The sequence below is a fragment of the Quercus suber genome, unplaced genomic scaffold (assembly GCF_002906115.3).
Source record: "Quercus suber isolate HL8 unplaced genomic scaffold, Cork oak 2.0 scaffold_468, whole genome shotgun sequence".
Taxonomy (NCBI): Eukaryota; Viridiplantae; Streptophyta; class Magnoliopsida; order Fagales; family Fagaceae; genus Quercus; species Quercus suber.
In genome coordinates, this window is record NW_027069919.1 from 411,218 (window position 1) to 432,503 (window position 21,286).

The 21,286-nt window shown below is 35.6% G+C and overlaps 1 protein-coding gene across 1 annotated transcript; it reads right to left on the bottom strand.

The window, feature by feature from the left end:
* Positions 1-487: 487 nt before the first annotated feature.
* LOC112008561 (uncharacterized) lies at positions 488-14,380 on the bottom strand. The gene is made up of 13 exons (XM_024040889.2): positions 14,037-14,380; positions 13,767-13,918; positions 13,170-13,261; positions 12,053-12,166; positions 10,701-11,031; positions 9,979-10,158; positions 9,052-9,132; positions 7,993-8,211; positions 7,641-7,783; positions 5,388-5,554; positions 2,747-2,964; positions 2,490-2,582; positions 488-1,380 (listed from the first exon to the last, which is right to left on the bottom strand). Exons 1-13 carry the CDS (start codon positions 14,230-14,232, stop codon positions 1,183-1,185), a joined length of 2,184 nt encoding a protein of 727 aa, XP_023896657.1. The 5' UTR covers positions 14,233-14,380; the 3' UTR covers positions 488-1,182.
* Positions 14,381-21,286: the final 6,906 nt, after the last annotated feature.

A 21,286-nucleotide genomic window follows, 5' to 3' on the forward strand; every position in this document is an offset into this window, starting at 1 on the left:
GAAAATGCCTCTTAATCAGGCCGATAGTCCAACCAGACTGCATTTGAACCACCTGCTTCTTCATTAAGAGCCAGCTTGGAAGGGGTTGAGCATTCTAAAATCTGCAACTTTTTTTCAAAAAAAATAAAAAAATTGTTTTTCATTCTTAAACTTTGTAAATAGTTTTTTCAATAGTTTAGTGACAAAAATAGGGATGAAAAAGAGCTTTTTTTTGATAGTTTAGGGATGAAAACAAAATCTTTTTTAAAGTTTGAGGAAAAAAATAAAATATTTTCAATAATTTAGGAATAAAAGACAAACTTTTTAGTACTTTAAAGATGAAGTAGTTTAAAGATGAAAAATGAATTTATTAAAGTTTAGGAATGAAAATCAAATTTTTTATAAAGTTTAGGGACTAAAATAGTATTTTACCAAAAAAAAAAAAAGCTGAAACACGCTAGGGTAACTTCTACTTTCTAAAAGTTAACATACTTTTGTATAAGCAAAGTTTGTAGCCACTATAAAGAGTTTCACTTAAATCAAGACCTGTATACATACACTATTTACACAGAACAATACTAAACAAAGAGTTCTCCCTAGAGTATAATTGCCGTAGTACTCCAAACCAATAAATACAAGTTACCAAACACAAAAATATGATATAAACTCAAAAAGTCATGAAAAAAGTTAATATTTATATTAGATGGCTTGTTTTTATTGGTTTGGAATACCACGTCACTTATATTTTGGAAAAAGCAAATAATTCTTCCTAAAACAATCCCCATTGATCCAGTGAGACTACAAAGCTATTACACAGCAGAAACTTTAAGATAAATTCATTGTTGAAAACATAGATCAAGTGCCGAGAAAATTTTACTCAACTATTGCACTTGCGCCTGAGAGTGGCCCCAAGCTGACCTTCACATCTGTTGCTGTGGTAGTGTGACGAAGATGATCAAAATTCTTGTATTGCATGGGGGAAGAAGTGCATTTGGTGGTTAGTTTTGTAGACTCTGCTGAACAACCCGTCTTTACATAATTACCACATAGCTTTCCGATAGGTCTCATGATTTTCAGAAGTTGAATTTGACACCCATTTGCCTAGTTCTCTAATGCGTCTTGAATTGAGTGGGGTGTAAGTCTGCATTCAACTCAATTTGGAAACTGATACGCAGATAATATTTGTAGCCAACCCAGGACATATCAAGAGATGATTGTCTCGGTCAATGGAACTTGGGACAAATGTTGATCTGTATCTGTAATGACTTCTTTCAATCTCTGGTGCCTCCGCTGTTCTTGAGCTCTCCTACGATTGACTTCAAGAATAATGAGGAGAGCAGTAATGTCAGCAGGGCTTACCCCACCCACTCTGCTTGCTTGGCCAATAGTTTGTGGCCTGACCTGGAAGTAGGAGAAACCAAAAACAATGTAACAGAAAAATTTGTTATGAAATCCTTGAAAAATAAGTGGTTTGATATAAACGTGGACCACTAGTTCAAAGAAATGCTTTTTTTTTTTTTTTGGTTATGACCCCCCCCCCCCAAAACAAAAAAAAACCTCCAGTAGACTTCTATTATTTGGAATCAGACTTACATACATGTGCATGTGTACCCACTCACCAATAATTATCTACACATCCAATATATGAATCCTCTGTGGCCGCTAGAACCATGTGGGACCCACAAGTTGTGAGATATAGGATGCATGAGATAACTTCTCATCCACTCACGCATTTATTGGAAACTCTCTACTAGGGGTGTTTTTGATGTTCGTTCTTATTATAGGGCCTTACAACCCCAAATCCAGATTCTTTTCCATGGAAACTGTTGTGGAAACCAAAAGTGCCTCCAAAGGTTAGTTTTCTTACTTGGACAATGGCTTTGGGGAAAATTTTAACCATTGATAATTTAAGGAGGCGAAAAGTGGTGGTGGTGGATTGGTGTTATATGTGCAAGAAGAATGGGGAAACTACTGACCACTTACTCCTATGCTGCCCAGTATCTCAAGAGTTGTGGAATATGGTGTGTTCACTATTTGGGGTTCAATGGGTCATGCCATGTAGTGTCGTGGAACTTTTGGCACGTTGGTCAAACAAGTTCAACAGACTCAGATCTAAGGAGCTTTGGAGAATAATCCCTCACTGTCTTATGTGGGTCATTTGCAGGGTAAGGAATACACGGGAATGAAAGATCGATTCATGAGTTGAAGCTTCTCTTTTTTCAGGCTTTTTTTGATTGGGCAAATGCTACGAGTGTTTTTACTTTTATTTCATTACTTGATATGCTTGATTTTTGTAATTTCATTGTTACTTAGTTTTTTTTTCCCGTTGCTTCCAGAACACAGCCTGTGTGCTTTTTTTCCCTCTGTATTTTCTCTTCTTTTTTCAATGAAGTTATTACTTATCCAAAAAAAAAAAGTCGCTCACAATTTCTGAAAAATCATTTACCCGCCAAATCCCAATATGCTACTAAATCCATAGAAGAAAGAAAGAAAAATTCTCCTACACACACCTTGGAGAGTTTCTCACGTGCTTCAAGAGATAAAGTTGTCATTGCATAGTAATCCAAGTCCTCTGGAAGTGGTCTATGTTGTTGATGGACCACCTACAAAAAAAAGAAAAAATTGGACAATGTGACATGATAAAGTAAGTGAACTGGTGAAATTCTCAACATTCAATGCCTAAACATGCAGAAAAAAATATCCAATAAGGAAATAAAATGCCATGAGCTAAGGTGATCCTGAACAAACCACTGTATTTATTATTCACCTGTTGGAGTTGGTTTTGCTGGCGTGTAATGAAGCCTTCATACTTGATATCAATTTCAACACATTCTTTCTCCACTCTAGATAAGAGTTCATTCCCAAGACCATGCTTATCAAGAACTCTATATGGTATGTGTGGCTTCTTGAGAAGACTCTCCAGTGTTGAAGAGTCCTTTACAGGCTGACTAGACAGGCGAGTAACATCAGCAGCCAAATCTCCTCCTGAAATTGGGTTTCCACAATAAATCCCCACAGTCAACATATGGCCTAATTTCTTTCACTCCTAAGCCTAACATGTTACCTTGCCTAATGATGATTATCCATGTTAATGTTTTAAATAAAAGTTGAAGAATTAAAGCTCAATGGCTGAAACTTGATGCAAAGTAGAACGATGGTAAATACTCAGACATGTTTGAACACAAGTCTTATGATAAGTGCAAAAAAAGCTAGCAGCCACATTTTTGGTATTACTATTTAAGATCATCTTGGATCCGAAGTTCAACACCCCTAGATTCCATAGGATGTGAAGTTTATCCCTGTTGTATCAAGCAAGTTTTATTCAAGGGTGGAGTAGGTATTCCTATTTAAGATCCTATTGGATCAGAAGTTCAAACCCCCAGCTTCCATAGAATGCTAAGTATCTCCCTGTTGTCTGAGTAAGATTCATTTGAGGGTGGAATACACTGGCAGTTCATCATTAACAAAAGAAAGCTCAAAGTTTTGGCCCCCTGCTTTGTTTTGGTTATTTGTTTGAAGAAAAAATAGCGAGGGAAGAAAGAGAACATTAACGTAGTTGATTCTCTCTAGCTTACCTACATATTTCCTTTCTCTTCTCCCTATTTCAGTTAAGGTGGCAAAGAGGATGGAGAAATTACAAAGAGATTTTCTTTGGACTGGTGTTGGGGACGATCGTAAAATTCATTTAGTAAATTGGTCTAAGGTTTGTAGGCCAGTGAAGAATGGAGGGTTAGGCATTTGGTGTTTGAGAAGGTTTAATTTTGCCTTATTAGCCAAATGGTTGTGGTGTTACGGTTTGGAGAATGATGCTCTTTGGAGAAGGGTCATTGGGGTGAAGTATGGGAATGAGTGGGGTGGTTGGTGCACAAAATCTGTGTCTGGGGCGTATGGTGTTTGTTTGTGAAGTTCATTAGAAGTGGCTAGTTGAATTTTTCTAAGTTCCTTCGGTATGATGTGGGTGATGGTACTCGTGTGAAGTTTTGGAGTGATGTGTGGTGTAGGGATCGTCCTCTTAAGGAGGCGTTTCCAAATTTATATAATAGTAGTAGGACAAGGGATGCTTCGGTCTTTGAGGTTATGTGCTACGCAAATGGGAGAATTTCTTGGGACATATAGTTTCGTCGTTTAGTGAACGATCAAGAGTCACAATCTTTGGATTCGCTTATGCTTTTGATCTATTTCACAAAGGTGCAGGGTGTTGGTACTGACAAACTTTTTTCAAAGCTAGCCAGCAGTCGAGGTTTCAAGATGAGTGGGTATTATCATTCTCTATCCTCTTCTATTGTCATTTCTTTCCCTTGGAAAATGGTGTGGCAATCGAAGGTTCCACCTCGGGTAGCTTTTTTCTCTTGGACCGCGGCTTTAGGCAAGATTCTAACTATAGATAATTTCAAGAGAGGCAATTTGTTGTTCTTGAGTGGTGTTTTTTTGTACAAAAGGTGTGAGGAATTTGTAGATCATCTCCTCCTTCACTATCCTATAGCATATGAGACGTGGAGTATGATCTTTGGTTTGTTTGGTATTTGTTGGGTGATGCCGCAAAGGGTACTGGATTTATTGGATTGTTGGTCATGCAATTTCAGGCGACATCGTAATATAGTTATATGGAGGATTGTGCCGCACTGTTTGATGTGGTGTATCTGGTGGGAACGAAATTCTAGAAGCTTTGAGGGTCACGAACCGTCCATTCTTGAGTTTAAGTCTTTTTTCTTTTTTACTCTTCTCGAATGGTGTTTTGTTTTACCATCTTTTTCTTGTATTTCCCTTCCTGTGTTGCTTGATCATTGTAATTTGGTTTCTTGATGTTTTTGCCTCTTTTGTACATTTCCTATGTACTAGGCTATGTTCTTTTAATAAAAATTTTATGTTACTTATCCCAAAAAAAAAAAAAAATTGTTGGTACCAGAGCTACTTGTACAACGAATGCAACAAATATTAGAACAAGTATTTTTATTTTGTACATGAATCTTGTAAAGGGATTCTAAGTAGTTTCCTTGCTTTAAACTATGGGTTTTGTTCCCTTCTATCTTCTGCTGGAAGACATCCAAAATTATCCACCAACCCAAAGAAAAATGAGGCTTTGTTTGGTTATAATGTAAAAAAAAAAAAAAAGAATCAGAGAATTAATTTATCCTTCTTTCCATATGGTTATGTAGAGAAAATGGGAACATAAAAAGAAGAAAAGATAATTTTGGTAGCTTTTTGGTTCCTATTACCAAATTTGGAGAGAATATTGGTGAGACCAAATGGAAAATTTATTTATACTTTTCCTTCTTTCTTTTATTTTCTCTTTTCTATTATGAACCAAATAATAGAAATCAAGATTTTTAAACTTTCCCTTCTTTTCTTTTATCAATGGTGCACCAAAGTCCAAACATACTAGAAGAAGAAAGAATAAAGATTCAAACCAGAAATCTTGACAGTTTTTAATCGCTTCTTTTCCTCTGAAATGCGAGCTTGCTTATCCTGGTATAGTTTCCAGCGTCTGTCATCAATCAACCCAATTTCATGTCCCAAAGGTGTGAGACGACTATCAGCATTATCAGATCGAAGTACTAATCGGTGTTCTGAGCGGCTAAGAGGATTAAAAAAAAAAAGTTAATATAATAAAATTTTCATGAATATAAAAATGCACATACAGTCTCATGTACTAGTTGCTGTTCAAAAATAAAAAATCATGTCAGGCACATGCAAGGTCAACATGTTCTGAGTAAGCATTCTACACTATTTTTTCTGTAATGTGACATTGTTGTATATTATTTCTTAAGTCTCAAGATGCATCACGACATTCTGTTTTAGGTGACTTCTAGTCCCCTTATCCACAAGAAATGTTACAGATTCTAAAATGGCATGTGACGTGACAGCACATTTTAGAGTTGTATTTGGCATTGCTCTAGGAAGTCAAGCTTTAGCTTTAGAGCTTTAATTGTAGAAATTTTGCAATAAATAGCTTAAGCTGAAAAGTGTTATAGCATTTAGAGTGTTTGACAAACTACGATGATAAAGTGCTCTGAAGTTGTTACTCCCATTTGGCAACCAAATTGATAAAAAAAAAAAAAAAAAAAAATTTATATGTGAGAAATTACAAAAGAGCTTTGTATTTTCATACTTGAGCCCAAATAATTCAATTAATGATCAATTTTTTATAATTATTATTAGCTCTCTAAATATGGGTGAGCATTGACCGTCACTTTGAAAAATAAATATGGGCAATTATATCAATTCATCATTTCTAACAAAAACTGGAGTAGTGCCCTAAAGAGCTTTAACACTAAACCTCACACTTTAGGCTTTAACTTAAAGTTTTTTTTGTTCAGCCTTAGGGGAGCTCCTTAAAGACCTTTAGCAAAATTGCCAAACGTGTGGCATGTTTTGCTACAGAGCATTAGGGATCCCTTATAAACACGCTACTAGACGAGCCTCATTCTGGGCATGCAAGGACTTGCATTTACATGGTAATACTTTAACAAACTCCACCACCCCCCCAGCCCCTAGCATCCCCCCCCCCACCCCCCCCCCCCCCCCCTCCTCTTGATAGGTGAATGCACAACCATCTTCCCTTCAATCGATTTGTCAATTTTCTTAGATATGATCAGTAGAAAAGATCCATGATATGTCCACATGTCCACATAGGATTGAACCTATGACATTGACCTCCATGCCTTACAAGGGGAGAAGATGTCACTAGGTCCAAAAATCATTGGCCTGTAACTTGATAGCTAATACCACCTTAAAACCATAAAGCACCAGTTTTTCGTTTAAGTTTGATGTTGGAAACATTTCATTAGATAAATGGTCTGTTAAACAGAATCAGGATTATCACATTCCAAATTGCTTAAAAGGTTACTAGCCTTGAGCATGCTCTACCTGTGTGATCAAGGGTCTCCCCCTCTTTTCTTCCAAGAATAAAATGACACAAAAATAGAAGAATAATTAAGTTTGCAATACAAAGAGAGGACAACTGAAGAATATGATAACCACCCAAGAATAAGTAGGGGAAATTAAACCATGCATAAAAAAACCACTCGCAATCACAATCAATCACAATCCTAATAGAGATAGGCTGCTGATTTTAAGGAAAATGAGGTGTGGCTTCATTCCAAGTAATTTCAATTGTCTTTTTTTTTTTTTTTTTTTAATAAATTTATTAATCTTACTTGGTTTTACTTATTTCTTTCTCATTTTTTATTTTTTGGTAGGACTAATGTTAAATAAATGTCAGGTTTTTTATTTATTTTTTATTTTTTTAAATTCACTTATTATAACAATCCAAGGTGGGGGATTTGAACCCTAGTTCTCCTTGTAAAGAAAATTGAGCAATGTCATTGAGCTATAAGACTCTTGGCAAATGCTAGGGGTATTTTGGAGAGTACAGAAAAGTGGATACCAAAAAATCTTGTTCTAATCATATAACAGCCGACAATCTTGATGCAAATAAACAGAGAAATGTAAGAGCTTATGAGGAACACAGTTCAAGCTAATGAATTTTTTTTTTCTTGTTATTTGATAATTCCAAATAACTAACCCAATTAATAATTATTAAGTTTTCTACTCATCAGCAATTACTATCTTATAAATAGATGTCCAAAGATAAAACCAATAAATAAACATAAAAAATAGTCATACCTATAATTTGATACAAGAAATTTTGAGCTAATTACCTTGTCAACATTCGATAAGGCTCCCGAAGATCTTTAGTAACCAGATCATCAATCAGTGTCCCTATGTAGCTGCTCTCCCTTTCAAGAACAATGAGGGGCTTACCATCTGAGTGTCTGGCAGCATTGATACCAGAAATGATGCCCTACAGAAAGGAGAAAATAAGAAAGGTGGCTTGTTAGATAATGTAAATATCAATATGGCCACATAGCATAAAATTCTTTCTCCACCAAGGCAAAACCAATTAGATGCTATCTTTTCATGTGCCTAAAAGTACAGAATAATCAAAAAGTTCACCAGATAATGTTTCTTGCAATACTTCAGAAGTACAAAGGTTACTCCAAAAGATATTACCTGTGCTGCAGCCTCTTCATAGCCAGTGGTTCCATTTATCTGACCAGAGAAGAAAAGTCCATCAATTTTCTTTGTCATAAGAGACCTAGAACATTGATGAGCAGGCAAAAAATCATATTCTACAGCATAAGCAGGTCTCAGCATTGAACAGTTTTCAAGTCCTGGCAAAGTTCTTAAGAGTGGTAACTGTAGTCTCTCTGGTAAACCAGTTGAGAAACCCTGTAAAAGAAAAAAAGACCAGTTAAGGGGAAAATGTTTTTTAGATGCTTTTGTACAATATATAAGGTAAAAAGGTTTACAAGAAATCCACTTTAAGACTCATTTAACAGATATTTGGCTAGACTAGAAGACAGTTGAGTTCAACTGTAAAAAGGCAGAGAATGCAACAAGATGGATCTGGTCAATGCCAAGAAAATTCTTTAATAATAAATTCCCGTAAACACAAAGCAGACTACCAGAATACATGATAAGAATACCTCCTTCATGCCTTTTTTTTTTAATTATTATTTTTTTATTTTTTTAACAGATGATATTAACTTTTTTAGAAAATGAGGAAATTTATATAGTTACAAGCAGCATTTATAGACTTACTTTAAATAAATACAAGCTAACATTCAAATAAATAAATAATCAACAAAGTCTACAAAGGAAGGGATATTAACACTGCCAAAACCAGTAGACTACTCATACAATGACAGCAAAAATCAAGATTTTAGCTCAAGAATTGACAGCTCAAAGCCATTAATTGTGTGGTTTCTTATCTTTCTTCATATTGTCCATAAGAGCAAAGTGGAGTGGCAGTCCTAGTAAATCTGCTTCTATGCCTTCCAAAGAGGCTTTTCCAAGTGAAGTACACCTCAACCACTTACTGAGGTACTACCCATTGAACCCCGCAAAAGACCATAATTCTCTAGCAACCAGGCACACACGCACACAGTTATACACACATCACAACCACTTACTGGGGCACACCTCAACCACACACACACCTTTACATCCAAATAATAGCCAAAATTAAAAAAAAAAAAAAACAAAAAAAAAAGTTATATGTTGGTGCACCTGGACATAAAGCTCTGGCACATTTCGGCCCTCTGGTTCAAGAAATATTTGATGCGACTCTTTGTCTTGAAACCTCACAATCTAACATATATTTGAAAAAAGAAAGAGAAAAGTGAATTTCATCAGCAAATATTCCATATTTACAAGAAAAATGATGGAGGAGCGATATCATATTGAATACAAGTTTTATGTCATGAAAGGCCATAAGAGACTCCTGACATTATGAAAAACATTAGTCTCTGCTTGTAGCTTTTTTTAGCACCCAGAGTCTGTGTTCCCAACTGCACCAAAACAGTTGGGAGAAGGACTTCTTCTTCACTAATATTTATAACATAAATTGCAGAAACAAACAGTGAGATTTTTCATATGAAAAACTCTGGTATTTTGAAACCATATTCAAAATATTGTCATAAATGAGATGGCAAGTAAAAGTTTAATAAATCTTAATAACCTTATATTAATTTGCTTTTTATGCAGAAACTAACAAAAAATGTACAGAATTTGAGAATATACCAATCAAAAGTTGTATCAGAAAATAGTGCAATAAGTAGAACGTGTCTATCTTAACAGTTTTTGTCACTTGGTGAAGCCAAATCCAAATATAATAAAGAAATCATATTTTTATTAACTCATATAATGGGATCTGGAACCAAAAAAAAAGTAACTCTAATTAAAAACAATGTATTGTACAAAATACCAAATGCAATAGATACATAATAGCAGTGACAATTGAAAGGGATATTTGTCAGTTGACAATCATAAGAAAATGCATAGATAAAGTGTTCTATTCCACAGCAATTGAAGCTGCCAATCATTCTTTTTCTTAAGAAGATAAGTTAGAACATGAAGTGAACAACGAAAATGGGGTATTATAAAACAAGAATTGTTTATGCAAGAAAAAGTTATTACATAAACTATCAAGCTAACCTTATCTTCAATGGAAGGGCAGTATCTGGGTCCCTTAGCTTCAACCCATCCTCCATAAGTGGGAGTTTCATGCAAATTTTCTTTGATTAGCTGGTGAGTGCTCTTTGTTGTACGTGTTAGATAGCAGCACATTTGCTCCCTCTCAATATGGAAATCAGAATCAAAGCTAAACCAGCTGACCTGTTAATTATTAACTCACATTAAATACATAGGAATCAAGCAGATTCATCACTCGTTACCATTTGAAAGAAAAGGCAAACATGTAAGATATTCGTCATCTCATATGCAACAAGAAGAAGAACAACAACCAAGCCTTAGTCCTAAATTTTTGGGGTCTGCTATGGATCCTCAATAGAATAATCAAGGTTGGCCACATTAATCATCTCATATGATAGATCTAAATTCCTAGGATCTATTAATATGCAGAATACTGCATCATGACCTTAAGCTCAGTTAGAGGTAGACTGCCTAGTAAAGGAAACGTCCTTGATCCTGCCCAGGCAGTGACAGGGTAATAAAGTTATCAGTCTATCCAATTACCTGGTACCCTTACCTACATTAACTTGGTGAATGTATTGGCAAAACATCTTTAGATGTAATGTGATTGTACATCAACTATGCACTTATGATCTGTTTGCAGAAAGAAGCTTGTGGAGCATGATCTGGAAACTTGCACAAAGCATAATTTAATCTACTGAACGTATGGAAGTAAAAGGAAGTACCTCTTCATCTCCATGCTGAGGTTCCAATCCAGAAAAGTCTACAGTACGACAGTCCACACGTGCAGGAGTTCCAGTCTTTAACCGATCAGTTTCAAATCCAAGGTGCTGCAAGTTCTCGGTTAGTCCCTGTGACGCTGACTCACCAGCTCTTCCAGCAGGCATAGAAGTCCTACCAACCCAAATTTTCCCACTCATAAAAGTGCCCGTTGTCAGAATAACAGAAGGAGCATAAAAGTCCATCCCAAAAAATGTGCGGACACCTTCCACGTTGTCATTCTTCCCTAATAAGATATCTGTCACCATTGCCTCTCTAATAGAAAGGTTTGGAGCGCTGGAACAGAAAGCAAATCAGAACAGTTACCAAAAGGAAGAGAACACACATCCCCACAAATATACGCAACCAAGTGCAAGAGTATGCAAATAAAATTGGGCAGGAAAATAGGTAAGTAAGTTTAGGGTTTTATAGAAGATAAAAAAGGCAAAAGAGATTCTCTAGTTATTATGGCAAACAAAAGAGATTCCTAGTGATGGATCATCTCACACTTCTGTCTGTTGCAGGGTAAAACAAGTTAGAGCTAGTTTCCAAAGTTCTTCCAAAAGAAAATAAAAAGAACTGGAGAATTGTTGTACACAATATTCCAGGTGAAAAGTAACATCTTGGAGCAAATTATGAGAATAGATCACAAATTGAAACTCAGTGGCTCTGGATCATCAAAGCTGATTTTTTTTTTTCCCTTTTGATTGGTAAATTATGCATGCACCGAATGGGTCTTGAACCCACAACCTCACCCTCCACCTAGTACTTGCAAGGGGAAGAAGTGCCAATTGAGCTAGAGCATATTGGAAACAAAGCTGAATATCTATTATAAATAATGAGCTTTGTTAGATGAAGAAATGTACCAAGTTCAAGGGGCGTATACTAGGTGTACAACTCACAAGTTCAAAGATTACAATGATTAATAAAATCTAATAAGTTTGAGGAAGAAAATACATTTTGACATAGTCATCTATTCAAATAGGGATCTAAGAAACAGAGATTTCAGGTCTAAAACTATCCTTTCACACCCCTCAAAGTTCCTAGCATTTTGTTCCCACCAAAGGCACCACATCAAGCAACGAGGGATGGCCTTCCAGATTTCGCCGTTCAAAGCTGAAAATATAATAGATGTGAAATGCTTGTGTTGTTGACTAAACAATCAAGATGGACCTCAAAATCAGTCACATATGGTATCATGAAGGAGATTGTTCATGCCAAAAACTAATATTTTTAGACCATTACATATAAGCATCACCTTAGCAACAAAATAGACATTAGAAAGAATACTGCACAAAAACTAAACATATGCACTTGCCTTTCCACTATGTTTCTCATTTGCATAGCATATTCCCTTTTATCAGTTTGAGCACGCAATGCTCTAACTGCAGGACCTCTAGAGGAATTGAGAACACGCTTTTGTAAATAGCACCTGAGTATAAAAATAAAAAGTGAAGGTTAGTACCAAATGATACAATCCAAGAATGTATTTCTCATTGATATCAAAATGGTGTAGAAAAAAAATCCTAATTCCCTTGACACACATTAATGCACAAACCTCAAAGAGATAAATGGGGAATATAACTATGAAAAGAATTTCAGATATTACCAACTAATGTGGAAAAAAATCAACAATAAAAACAAGAATGGGAAGGCATCAACGCCCATTTCACCAAGAAAAAATTATAGCTGGACAGATGATCTGATTAAATCCACGGCCAGATTCTGAATGAAATTTTATAACAAGAACAAAAGATCATGGTTGTCAATATACAAGGTTGTACCTAGTGCATAAAGCTCCTAATTTTGCGGGGTTTTGAGAGGTGATTGGTAGGCAACCTTACACCCTTTTTTTTAGGAGAGGCTGATTTCCAGGCTCGAACTTGTGACCTGCTGCTTTGGGTGGAGGGAACTTGCCATCGCACCAAGTTCAAAAACCTGGCTGAACTTGGACTATTTTAATCGAATGCTAACCTTAGTATTGATTTATTATCACTTGTTTAAAAGGCTTGAATTTGAACTATACTTGCAACTACACAGTTATCAAAGCATACTACTTCTCTTCCTTTCTTACTCATCCATTCTTAAAACTCCATTGTCCACCTTTACACACGCAGAATTTAGCCTCTCACAGAAAATATAGGTTTTCAAAAAGATTTCGTTCAAACTTATGTTTAATAATTTCTTTTTACATTTTTCAATCCACCTTAAGCTTAACTTCATGATGGTCTTCCCAAAGACTAAAGTTTAACATATATATATTTATATATATTCACTAATCAATGATGTATATATTCCTAGAAGGAATAATGACAGCAGGGTATTCATAGGTAAAATGTAACTCTATTTACAGAAACAATGGCAAGCAACAATTGCACTCTCCCACATGTCACGGGCCAAAGTACATTCAAACAAATGTAGGAAACATACATTACCTATCAGCAAGCTTCCCAATTTCACCACCAAGTGCATCCACTTCATGCACAAGTTGTGATTTTGCAGGTCCTCCTACTGCTGGATTGCAAGGCTGCGTCAAACTTCTCAATCAAAAATTCTTTCTATAGCCTTGACATAAGACTCTTAGGATTTAAAGACATTTTTTGTGCATTTTATATGTGTGCGTGCACACATGCGTCCATGTGTGTGTGGGAGAGAGAGAGAGAGAGCTGTGGTAGCAATGGCTGAGTTTCAAACTGAAAGAGTTACCTTGCATCATAACAGCTTGTCCATTTTTTTCATTAGTGAGTTAAATACGCACTCAGTGAGTTTTGAACCCACATCCTCACCCTTCACCTAGAAGACTTATGTACATAAATTCATTTCAGAAATTCTTCTTCGACATCCTAATCTACCCGAAACCATACTCTCTGTTACTTTTTTAATTGACACATTCTTTTTTCACTCCCTAGCTACTTATCAGAAAATTTTCAAACTGAAAACAACAAATTTTGGAACCATAGGAGGCAGTGACATAATTCCTTATATTCAATACTTATATAAAACAGAACAACTATATTGGCTGAAATGTAAACCTGCCAAGCAATTCGATCAATATTTAGTGTGAGTAGAAGAGTTTTAGCCCCTAAACGAGCAGAAGCAAGTGCGGCTTCACACCCAGCATGTCCTCCTCCAACTACAATCACATCAAACCTTTCATCAACTGCTCCAACATTACTCTTCCAATCTGCAAAACCCACTTGCCACTTCTTCTCTCAGCAACAAAACAAAGCATATAGCTGAAATATCCGCAATGCCACAAACATGTTTGATAAAATGCCTCAAAGAAACAACTGTACTTATACCTCCAGAGTCCGAAGTTGCGGAGACGGAGAAGCAGCGGCGGGAGAAGTGGCAGCTGAAGAAAAGGGAGCGGTGGCGAAGCTTACGGCGGAAGGCGAGAACGTGAGGCTTCGGAAGATGAAGATGACGAAGAATTGGAGAAGAGAAAGGGAAGTGGCGAGCAAGGTGGGAAAGATGAAATGTGAGTGTCGCTGCCATTGTGAAAAAGAAAAGTGGCTAAAACTGTGTGTACGGATGAGTTGTGAAGGTCATGGATAGATGGCTAAGTGGAGGAAGGGACCAACGGTGAGCTCTGCGGAAGCACCAAAACAAATATTTTATCCGTTGTAAAAGACTATATGAGACTTAGGCTTAGGTGGTGTTTGGTGTCTCTTCTCAAAATGCTTTTCGGCATATAGGTAAAGTACGGTGAGCACCCTAAGGTTTGAGTTAATGTTAAAATGGTCTAAAGCATTTCAAAAACAACTAATTTGGTCCATAAACCATATGTTAAATATGTTCTTGGAAATGAAATTGTCATATTTAACATATGGTTTATGGACCATATGGGTTATTTATAAAATGTCTTAAGACTTAATTGGCATTAGCCCAAATCTTTAGTGTACTTTTACCCTTTTTATTCATTTATATATATATATATATATAATTTCAAGTTATAGTGTTTACGTCATGATAATTGATTGTTCTTTTTACTATTAAGCCCAATATAACTTTAAGCAATGTTAAACTACTTGATATTTTTTATTGAATGCAAATTTTGACAAATCCATAGTTAGAATTCATTTCTTCTTATACCCACATGCATGTAGAATTTATAGATAATTAGAAATTAATAACTCTGTTATCTATCAAATGTTTTAATTTCAAGTTTTTGCATTTTATAACTACACAAAAAAGATGAGTTTTTGGATTATATAGTATATACATCCAATTGGCACAGAATTTGGCATGCAAATTAAGAACATTATGAAAATGTGATCCAATGGTAGAATTTTTAATTTTTAATTCAATAAATTGTTATTAGTGTAAAATTACTTAACTCTTTTATATATATATATATATATATATGTATGTATACATATATACATATCATGAGATTGTTCACACACACATTTTTGTATTTGATTTAGCTCGTTTAATAGTTGAGGCTAAATTTCGGCTTAGACTTGGCTTATTTGCTTAATAAAAGAAAAAAAAAAGCATTTGCCAAAACTGAGCCCAAACTGCTAAAAAACTACTTAATTCATTTACCGTTATACTAAAATATGAAATGTATTTTTCTTTATAAAAATGTAAAATGCATTCATATAAAAGTTACCAAACAAGCCTTAATGAGTGTTATTGGATGTCCTTAGTTTCATTGGCTTATTTTGTTTTGAAATTTATTGAGCAAAAGTAGAATTATTGTTGAGGTGGTTTTTATTGCAAGGATAATTTTGGGAAGCCATTTGAAACTCAACGTTCGGTCTAAAAGATAACCCAATAGCTATTAGTGTATTGTTAAAGATGCACTTAAGCTCGCCTAAAAGATAACCCAATAGCTATCAGTGTATTGTTAAAGATGCACTTCAGCTCAAGGCCCAAACCATGCTTGTCAATATATTGTTAAAGATGCACTTCAGCTCAAGGCCCAAACCAATAAAGCCTCAAAATACCTCCTGAATAATGAGTCAGCATAGGAGATGATCTACCACAGATATGTGCTTAAATATCAATCTAGCAGTAAAATATGAGAAACATCCAGATAGCATACAGACTTAGAAATGTGTTCACTTCTGACAAATCATGTCTTCTTCTTCTATTATCAATTCAATATGAGAGAATAATTATCTAGTAACAAATACATTATATCCTTAAATAGAAAAGCAATAAACAAAAACTAAAGTATGTTTGATAACTGTTTTTTTCCTCTGTTTTCTGTTTTCAAAAACGATTTCCTGTTTTCTAAGGCAAAAAACTTGTTTGGTAACTGTTTTTAGGCAAAAATCAGAAATTATTTTCAATTTTCATGTTGTGAAGGAAACTGAAAACTGGTCTGGAGCTGTTTTTGTTTTCCAGTTTTCCCTCACCTAAGAAAACACGCTAAAACACGCCTGAAAAACAGCCAATTAATGAACCAGCGCACTGGTTCAACCCACAAGAATGACAAAAAGATTTTCTCGTGCCTCCTTTTTTTTTTTTTTTTTACTCAATATTTTAGTGCCTAACTCTGGTAACCCTTTATCTTGCTCTACGCCTCCACTGCCTCCCTCTTGCTCACAGAGAAAACCTTGATTGAGAGAACAACTTGTAAGGTAAGTGAATGGTCTTCACTGGATTGTCCTTCATGAATGCCTCTTGTTTTTCATTAGATTCTTCTACTCCTTTTCTATTCATCATCTCACTCTCCTTTTCTTTTTTCTTTTTGTGTGTGCGAGATGTAGCAGGTTTGTGCGATCTCAGATTTGGGGAAGTATTTCATAATTTTAGGGACCCAATCACTCAAAGGTACGAGTCTTTTCCTTTTTTCTTTGTTCATGGATTATTCTGAAATTGCTAGAAGTTTGCTATGTATTTTGCATTGAATCTGGGTGTGGGCATTGAATTTGGGTTTATTCAGAATGGGTATTTTTTGTGTGTGTTTGGTTTGGGATTTTGGGGTTTTGGGTTTGCTTTGGCTGTGTTGGTATGCTTGTGGGTTCTATGGTGTTGGGTTTGTGTGTGTCTTGCATTCCTGTCCAATATATATATGCTCTGTTTAATTGCTCTGTTTGGCATTTTAAGGAACTTGTATGTGGCCATTTGAGAACTGCTGCTGTCAGTCAAATTGATGTTATGATTTCTGTTCGAACTTCTCATGAATGTTTATGTTTCTAGTGTATTATATTTTTGTTGTTGATGACTGCTTTTTTGGTAATGGCCTTAATTAGAGTGATAGATTTCTCTATGAAGTTTTATAAAATAATGGTTCTTTTTAATTTCCATAGGATGTTCAAATGCATGTTAAAATTTCTTTTTGATGTTTCTCTGGCTACCTTGATGTATATGGATGGGACCATTTGAATTTTTCTTCTATGATGGCTTTACAAGAAGTTGCACCAGAGATTCTTCTATAATAAGGAGTTTATAAATTATATAAACAAAAAATCTCAGAGTTCATAAAATTTAGGTAGAAGGATATCAGAAAAGTCAACTTGAGAATTGTTAGGAGCTTGGTAATGAAGAGAGGTTTTGCTGGATTTGTGTGGGAATAATTGTGTTTTTTTTTTCTAAGGGGTTGAGTTTTAACAATCTGGGTTGTTTTCTGGTTTTAGTTTGATCTGTTATTGTCAGTTGTTGAGTGTTTGTATCCTGTTTATGGTGAGTTCCTTTTCTCTCTTTTTTTTTTTTTTTTTTTTTTTTTTTTTTTTTTTTTTTTTTTGTTTTTTTTTTTTTAATTTTGACTCATAATAGGAACAAAAAATGTCAGACAAAGGGGAAAGTCAGAAGACGAGTATTTTGACTCATAATCAATGCATTCTAGGTGAAAATGTATCTTCTATATAAAGGACAAATCAAACTAAGACCACAATCAGGTTATCCAAATTACTTTTTTGGGGTTTAATCATGACTAGGCAAACTTGTTTTGCTATCGGATGTCCCAAGTATGATTGAACTCTTCTCTTTGATTTGGGTTTAGCCATTTTACCCTTAGGCCAATAAAATGTTTTATTTATGTTGATAATGTTTTATTTATGTTAATAAAAAGCACTATTTGAGATCAAATTTGCTGTTTAATTCTCCAGGATGAACATTGAACCAAATTATTATTTAGTGGATTTTGGTTATCCATGCACCTTGGGGTTTCTACCTCCGTACCGTACTGAAAGATACCATCTATGAGACTTTTGAGGTGGGGATCGTCCTGAAGGTGCTAAAGAGCTTTTCAATTATAGGCATTCCTCTCTTCGTAATGTAATTGAAAGATGTTTTGGCATTTTAAAGGCACGATTTCCAGTCTTAAAAATGATGCCCCGTTACAAACCATGTCGACAAGGGAATGTGATGAGAGCCCGTTGCACAATTCATAACTTCATTTGAATGGCAACAAGAAATAATCACTTGTTTACTCAATTCAATATTGATAACCTTACTGTTGATGGTGAATGTGGGGATAATTTGGGTGAGCTATCGCACACTGTTGACTTAACTGATCAAGCCACTGAAGCTGTGGTAGCTTATAAGGATCGTATCACAGGATTGATGTTGGCAAATAATAGGCATCATTGAAGACACGTTATTTTATTTTTATTTTTTGGATGAAATTGATTCCCTGGCATTGATGCCATGTAGTAAAGTTTTTAGTTATTGATTATCTTTTATAACACTTGATAATTGTTATAGTTTCAGTCTTACTTATATGATTAAAGTTTTAGGCTTGAATGTTATATATGAAACAATTGATTTATAATTTCTTTTAGTGTAAGGATTTTAAATAGTTTGAAGCAAACATGTTTTTGAATTAGAATAAATATAATTTTTTTTTTTTAAAATATTAACCAAAGAAAACAAAATTCAACTTTTTTAAAAACAACTACCAAACAAATTTCCTGAATTTTGTTTTTGAAAAATGTGTTTTTCAAAACAACTAACCAAACATGTTTTTCATTTTGAAAATAGATAAAAATTGTTTTTTTCTTTTTCCTTTAAAAATAAGAAAATGAAAATAGAAAACAAAAACAGTTACCAAACATGCCCTAATGATTCCATAGTAATAATAACTGAAGAGGAAAACTTAGTGTAGTTGAAGGGAGAGAAAGAGTGTCCAGCTGTATATAGCAATGTCTCAAGCAGGATCTATCTTTGTCATGACATGGCTAAGAGAGATGAATATGGAGTAAAATACCATAAGATTGTAATGAGAGTTGTTTTTGAGTAAAAGTGCTTATTTATGGATTGTGAGAATGGTGAAGTGTTTGGAGCTATTTTCAGCCGTATAAGGTGGCTAAGGTTTCTTTATTCTACTTTTGATTTTCAGTTAGGGTTTTCTGCCGGCGGACTGCCTAGTGGGAGTAACTCTAGTTCCTTTTGTTCCTTTCCCAAGTTCTTTTCTTCTAATTAGGTGTCCTTTTAGTTCCTTTTGTCAACCTTCCTTTGTCCATAGTCATTACCTGTCTTTTCCTTCAACTACCAACCAACCTTCCTTTTAGTATTCTAGTTTCTTGCACATCTTGTGCATGTGTGAAGCGTGGCCTACCAATTCAAGCTTCATAATCATCAGCCCCCTCTCACGTGCCTACCATTTTGTCTCCTTCTTCTTCCTATCTTTGTTCTCTTTGACTTCCTCAGTGATCCCCCCTTTTCTTTCCTTTCCTGAAACTGCTTGCATGCAATAGCTAAGTTCTTTGACTCACATGGATGACTTTTTTAATGCTAGGGAATATGGATGGACTGAGAGTAGTGACTTTGATATCAGCTCAAATCCTTTGGCTGATGATATAGAGTCATAATCTAGGTCCATTGAGGACAATGAAGTCCCCTTTGCTTTGCATGGGCCCCTAGTCGAAGCGGATCCACCTGATCTCTCCAATCAAAAGTAGTTTTGGGGCAGTTGTGCCATAGGCTTCATAATGGATTATAGGAAATTCTCTGTGGGATATCTACAACATATTATCAACTTTGCATGGCATATCAGAGGAACAATAACCATTGTTGGCAGAGACTCTTACTTCTACATCCTACATTTTGAACACATGGATGATCTTAACCATGTTTGTAACAAAGGCCTTTGGTCCATGAATGGAGCACTCTTTGTTCTAGAAAAATGGGAGCCAAATTTGGTTCTAGGAAGATTGCAACTTAACTTTGTCTCTCTATGGGTCCAACTTAATGGTCTCCCTTTTGAATACCACTACCCAGAGCTCATGGAGCGAATGGGACAACTCATGAGTATTTTTGAAAGAGTAGATCTAGAAGATAGATTGCCACACAATATTAAATTTATGCGTATAAGGGTGAGAGTGGACCCTTGGTCACCACTTATGGCTGGATTTATGTTGAGGTTGGATGATGGATCTAGAGTATGGATTTAGTGCAGGTATGAAAGGATTCATAAACTTTGCAAAAGATGCGGATTGATTGGACATACTAGGCCGTGCACTCAGAGCATGGATGATGTACAGGTTAGTTTGTTTAGGCATAGACTTAGAATTCAGCATTTACACTAGGTTCAATTCAGGTATGATGCTTTAGAACCTCTTTTCACTAATGAACTCAGAGCTTATTTCAATCCTTGAGAGGGGATGGACTTCCCAACTTAGATTTGGTCTCATATATCATCCTAACCACAATCCCCTTCACCATCAACCCCCAAATCCACCTGAACCAACCGAACCTCACAATACCTACTTTGTTTCAAGTTCTACCTCACATGCAGCACAACACACACATTTTCTTGATCCTAATACACCTCCTCCCCCCGCCCTCCCAGCATTGAACAACACCACCTTACCACACCATCAAGCTCCTACCCACAATGACACTGAACATGCAACCCTTAACTTGGCCATAAGCTCACTTTACTTAAGTAATCAAAATGTCCCCCCCCCCCACCCCCCCCCCCTAAACTCCCCTGTTTCTACCTCTGAGCATGAATGTCCTCTAGGAACCTTTACCATGAGACCACCTTGGTTCCCCTTAAGTTAGGTCTGAAGTGGACATGGCTTGCTAATGCTGGGCCTTTTATAACAAATGGGGAGGTAAAGGAATCCCAGGCACTATCCTCAGATACTGAGAGTGACTCAGTGACAGTTACAATGTTCAATTTGGATAAACTTAATGATGTTAGACTCGAGGTCAAACAAGGCTCTACATGGGAAAAAGGACACATTTCGGAATCCCCGGACTCCTTTATTGAATCTTTGGTGCAACGTGTAGATAGAAGGCGCTTTCGTTTTGAGCTAGTTGAGTCCAGTATAGGACTTGGACTATTGGGAGCTCAAGCCTAAAGCCATATCTTGGGCCACCACAGAGAGGCAGGAGGGTTGAATGAAAATGGGCAACAATAAGAACCTCATTTAGAAATAATTTAGAAATAATTATTTAGAAATAATTATTTACTACAGATGACCCATTTAGAAATAATTTTCCTGGATTGAGATCTTTTGATGATTAGGATTATTCCCTTGGACTAGGTACACCATCCCCAAATTCATTCCATTTAGACCCTGGCCCTGTTACTACTTAGTTATGTGAAGATCAGGGATGGGAGCATAATTCTATTACTCTTTCGCTA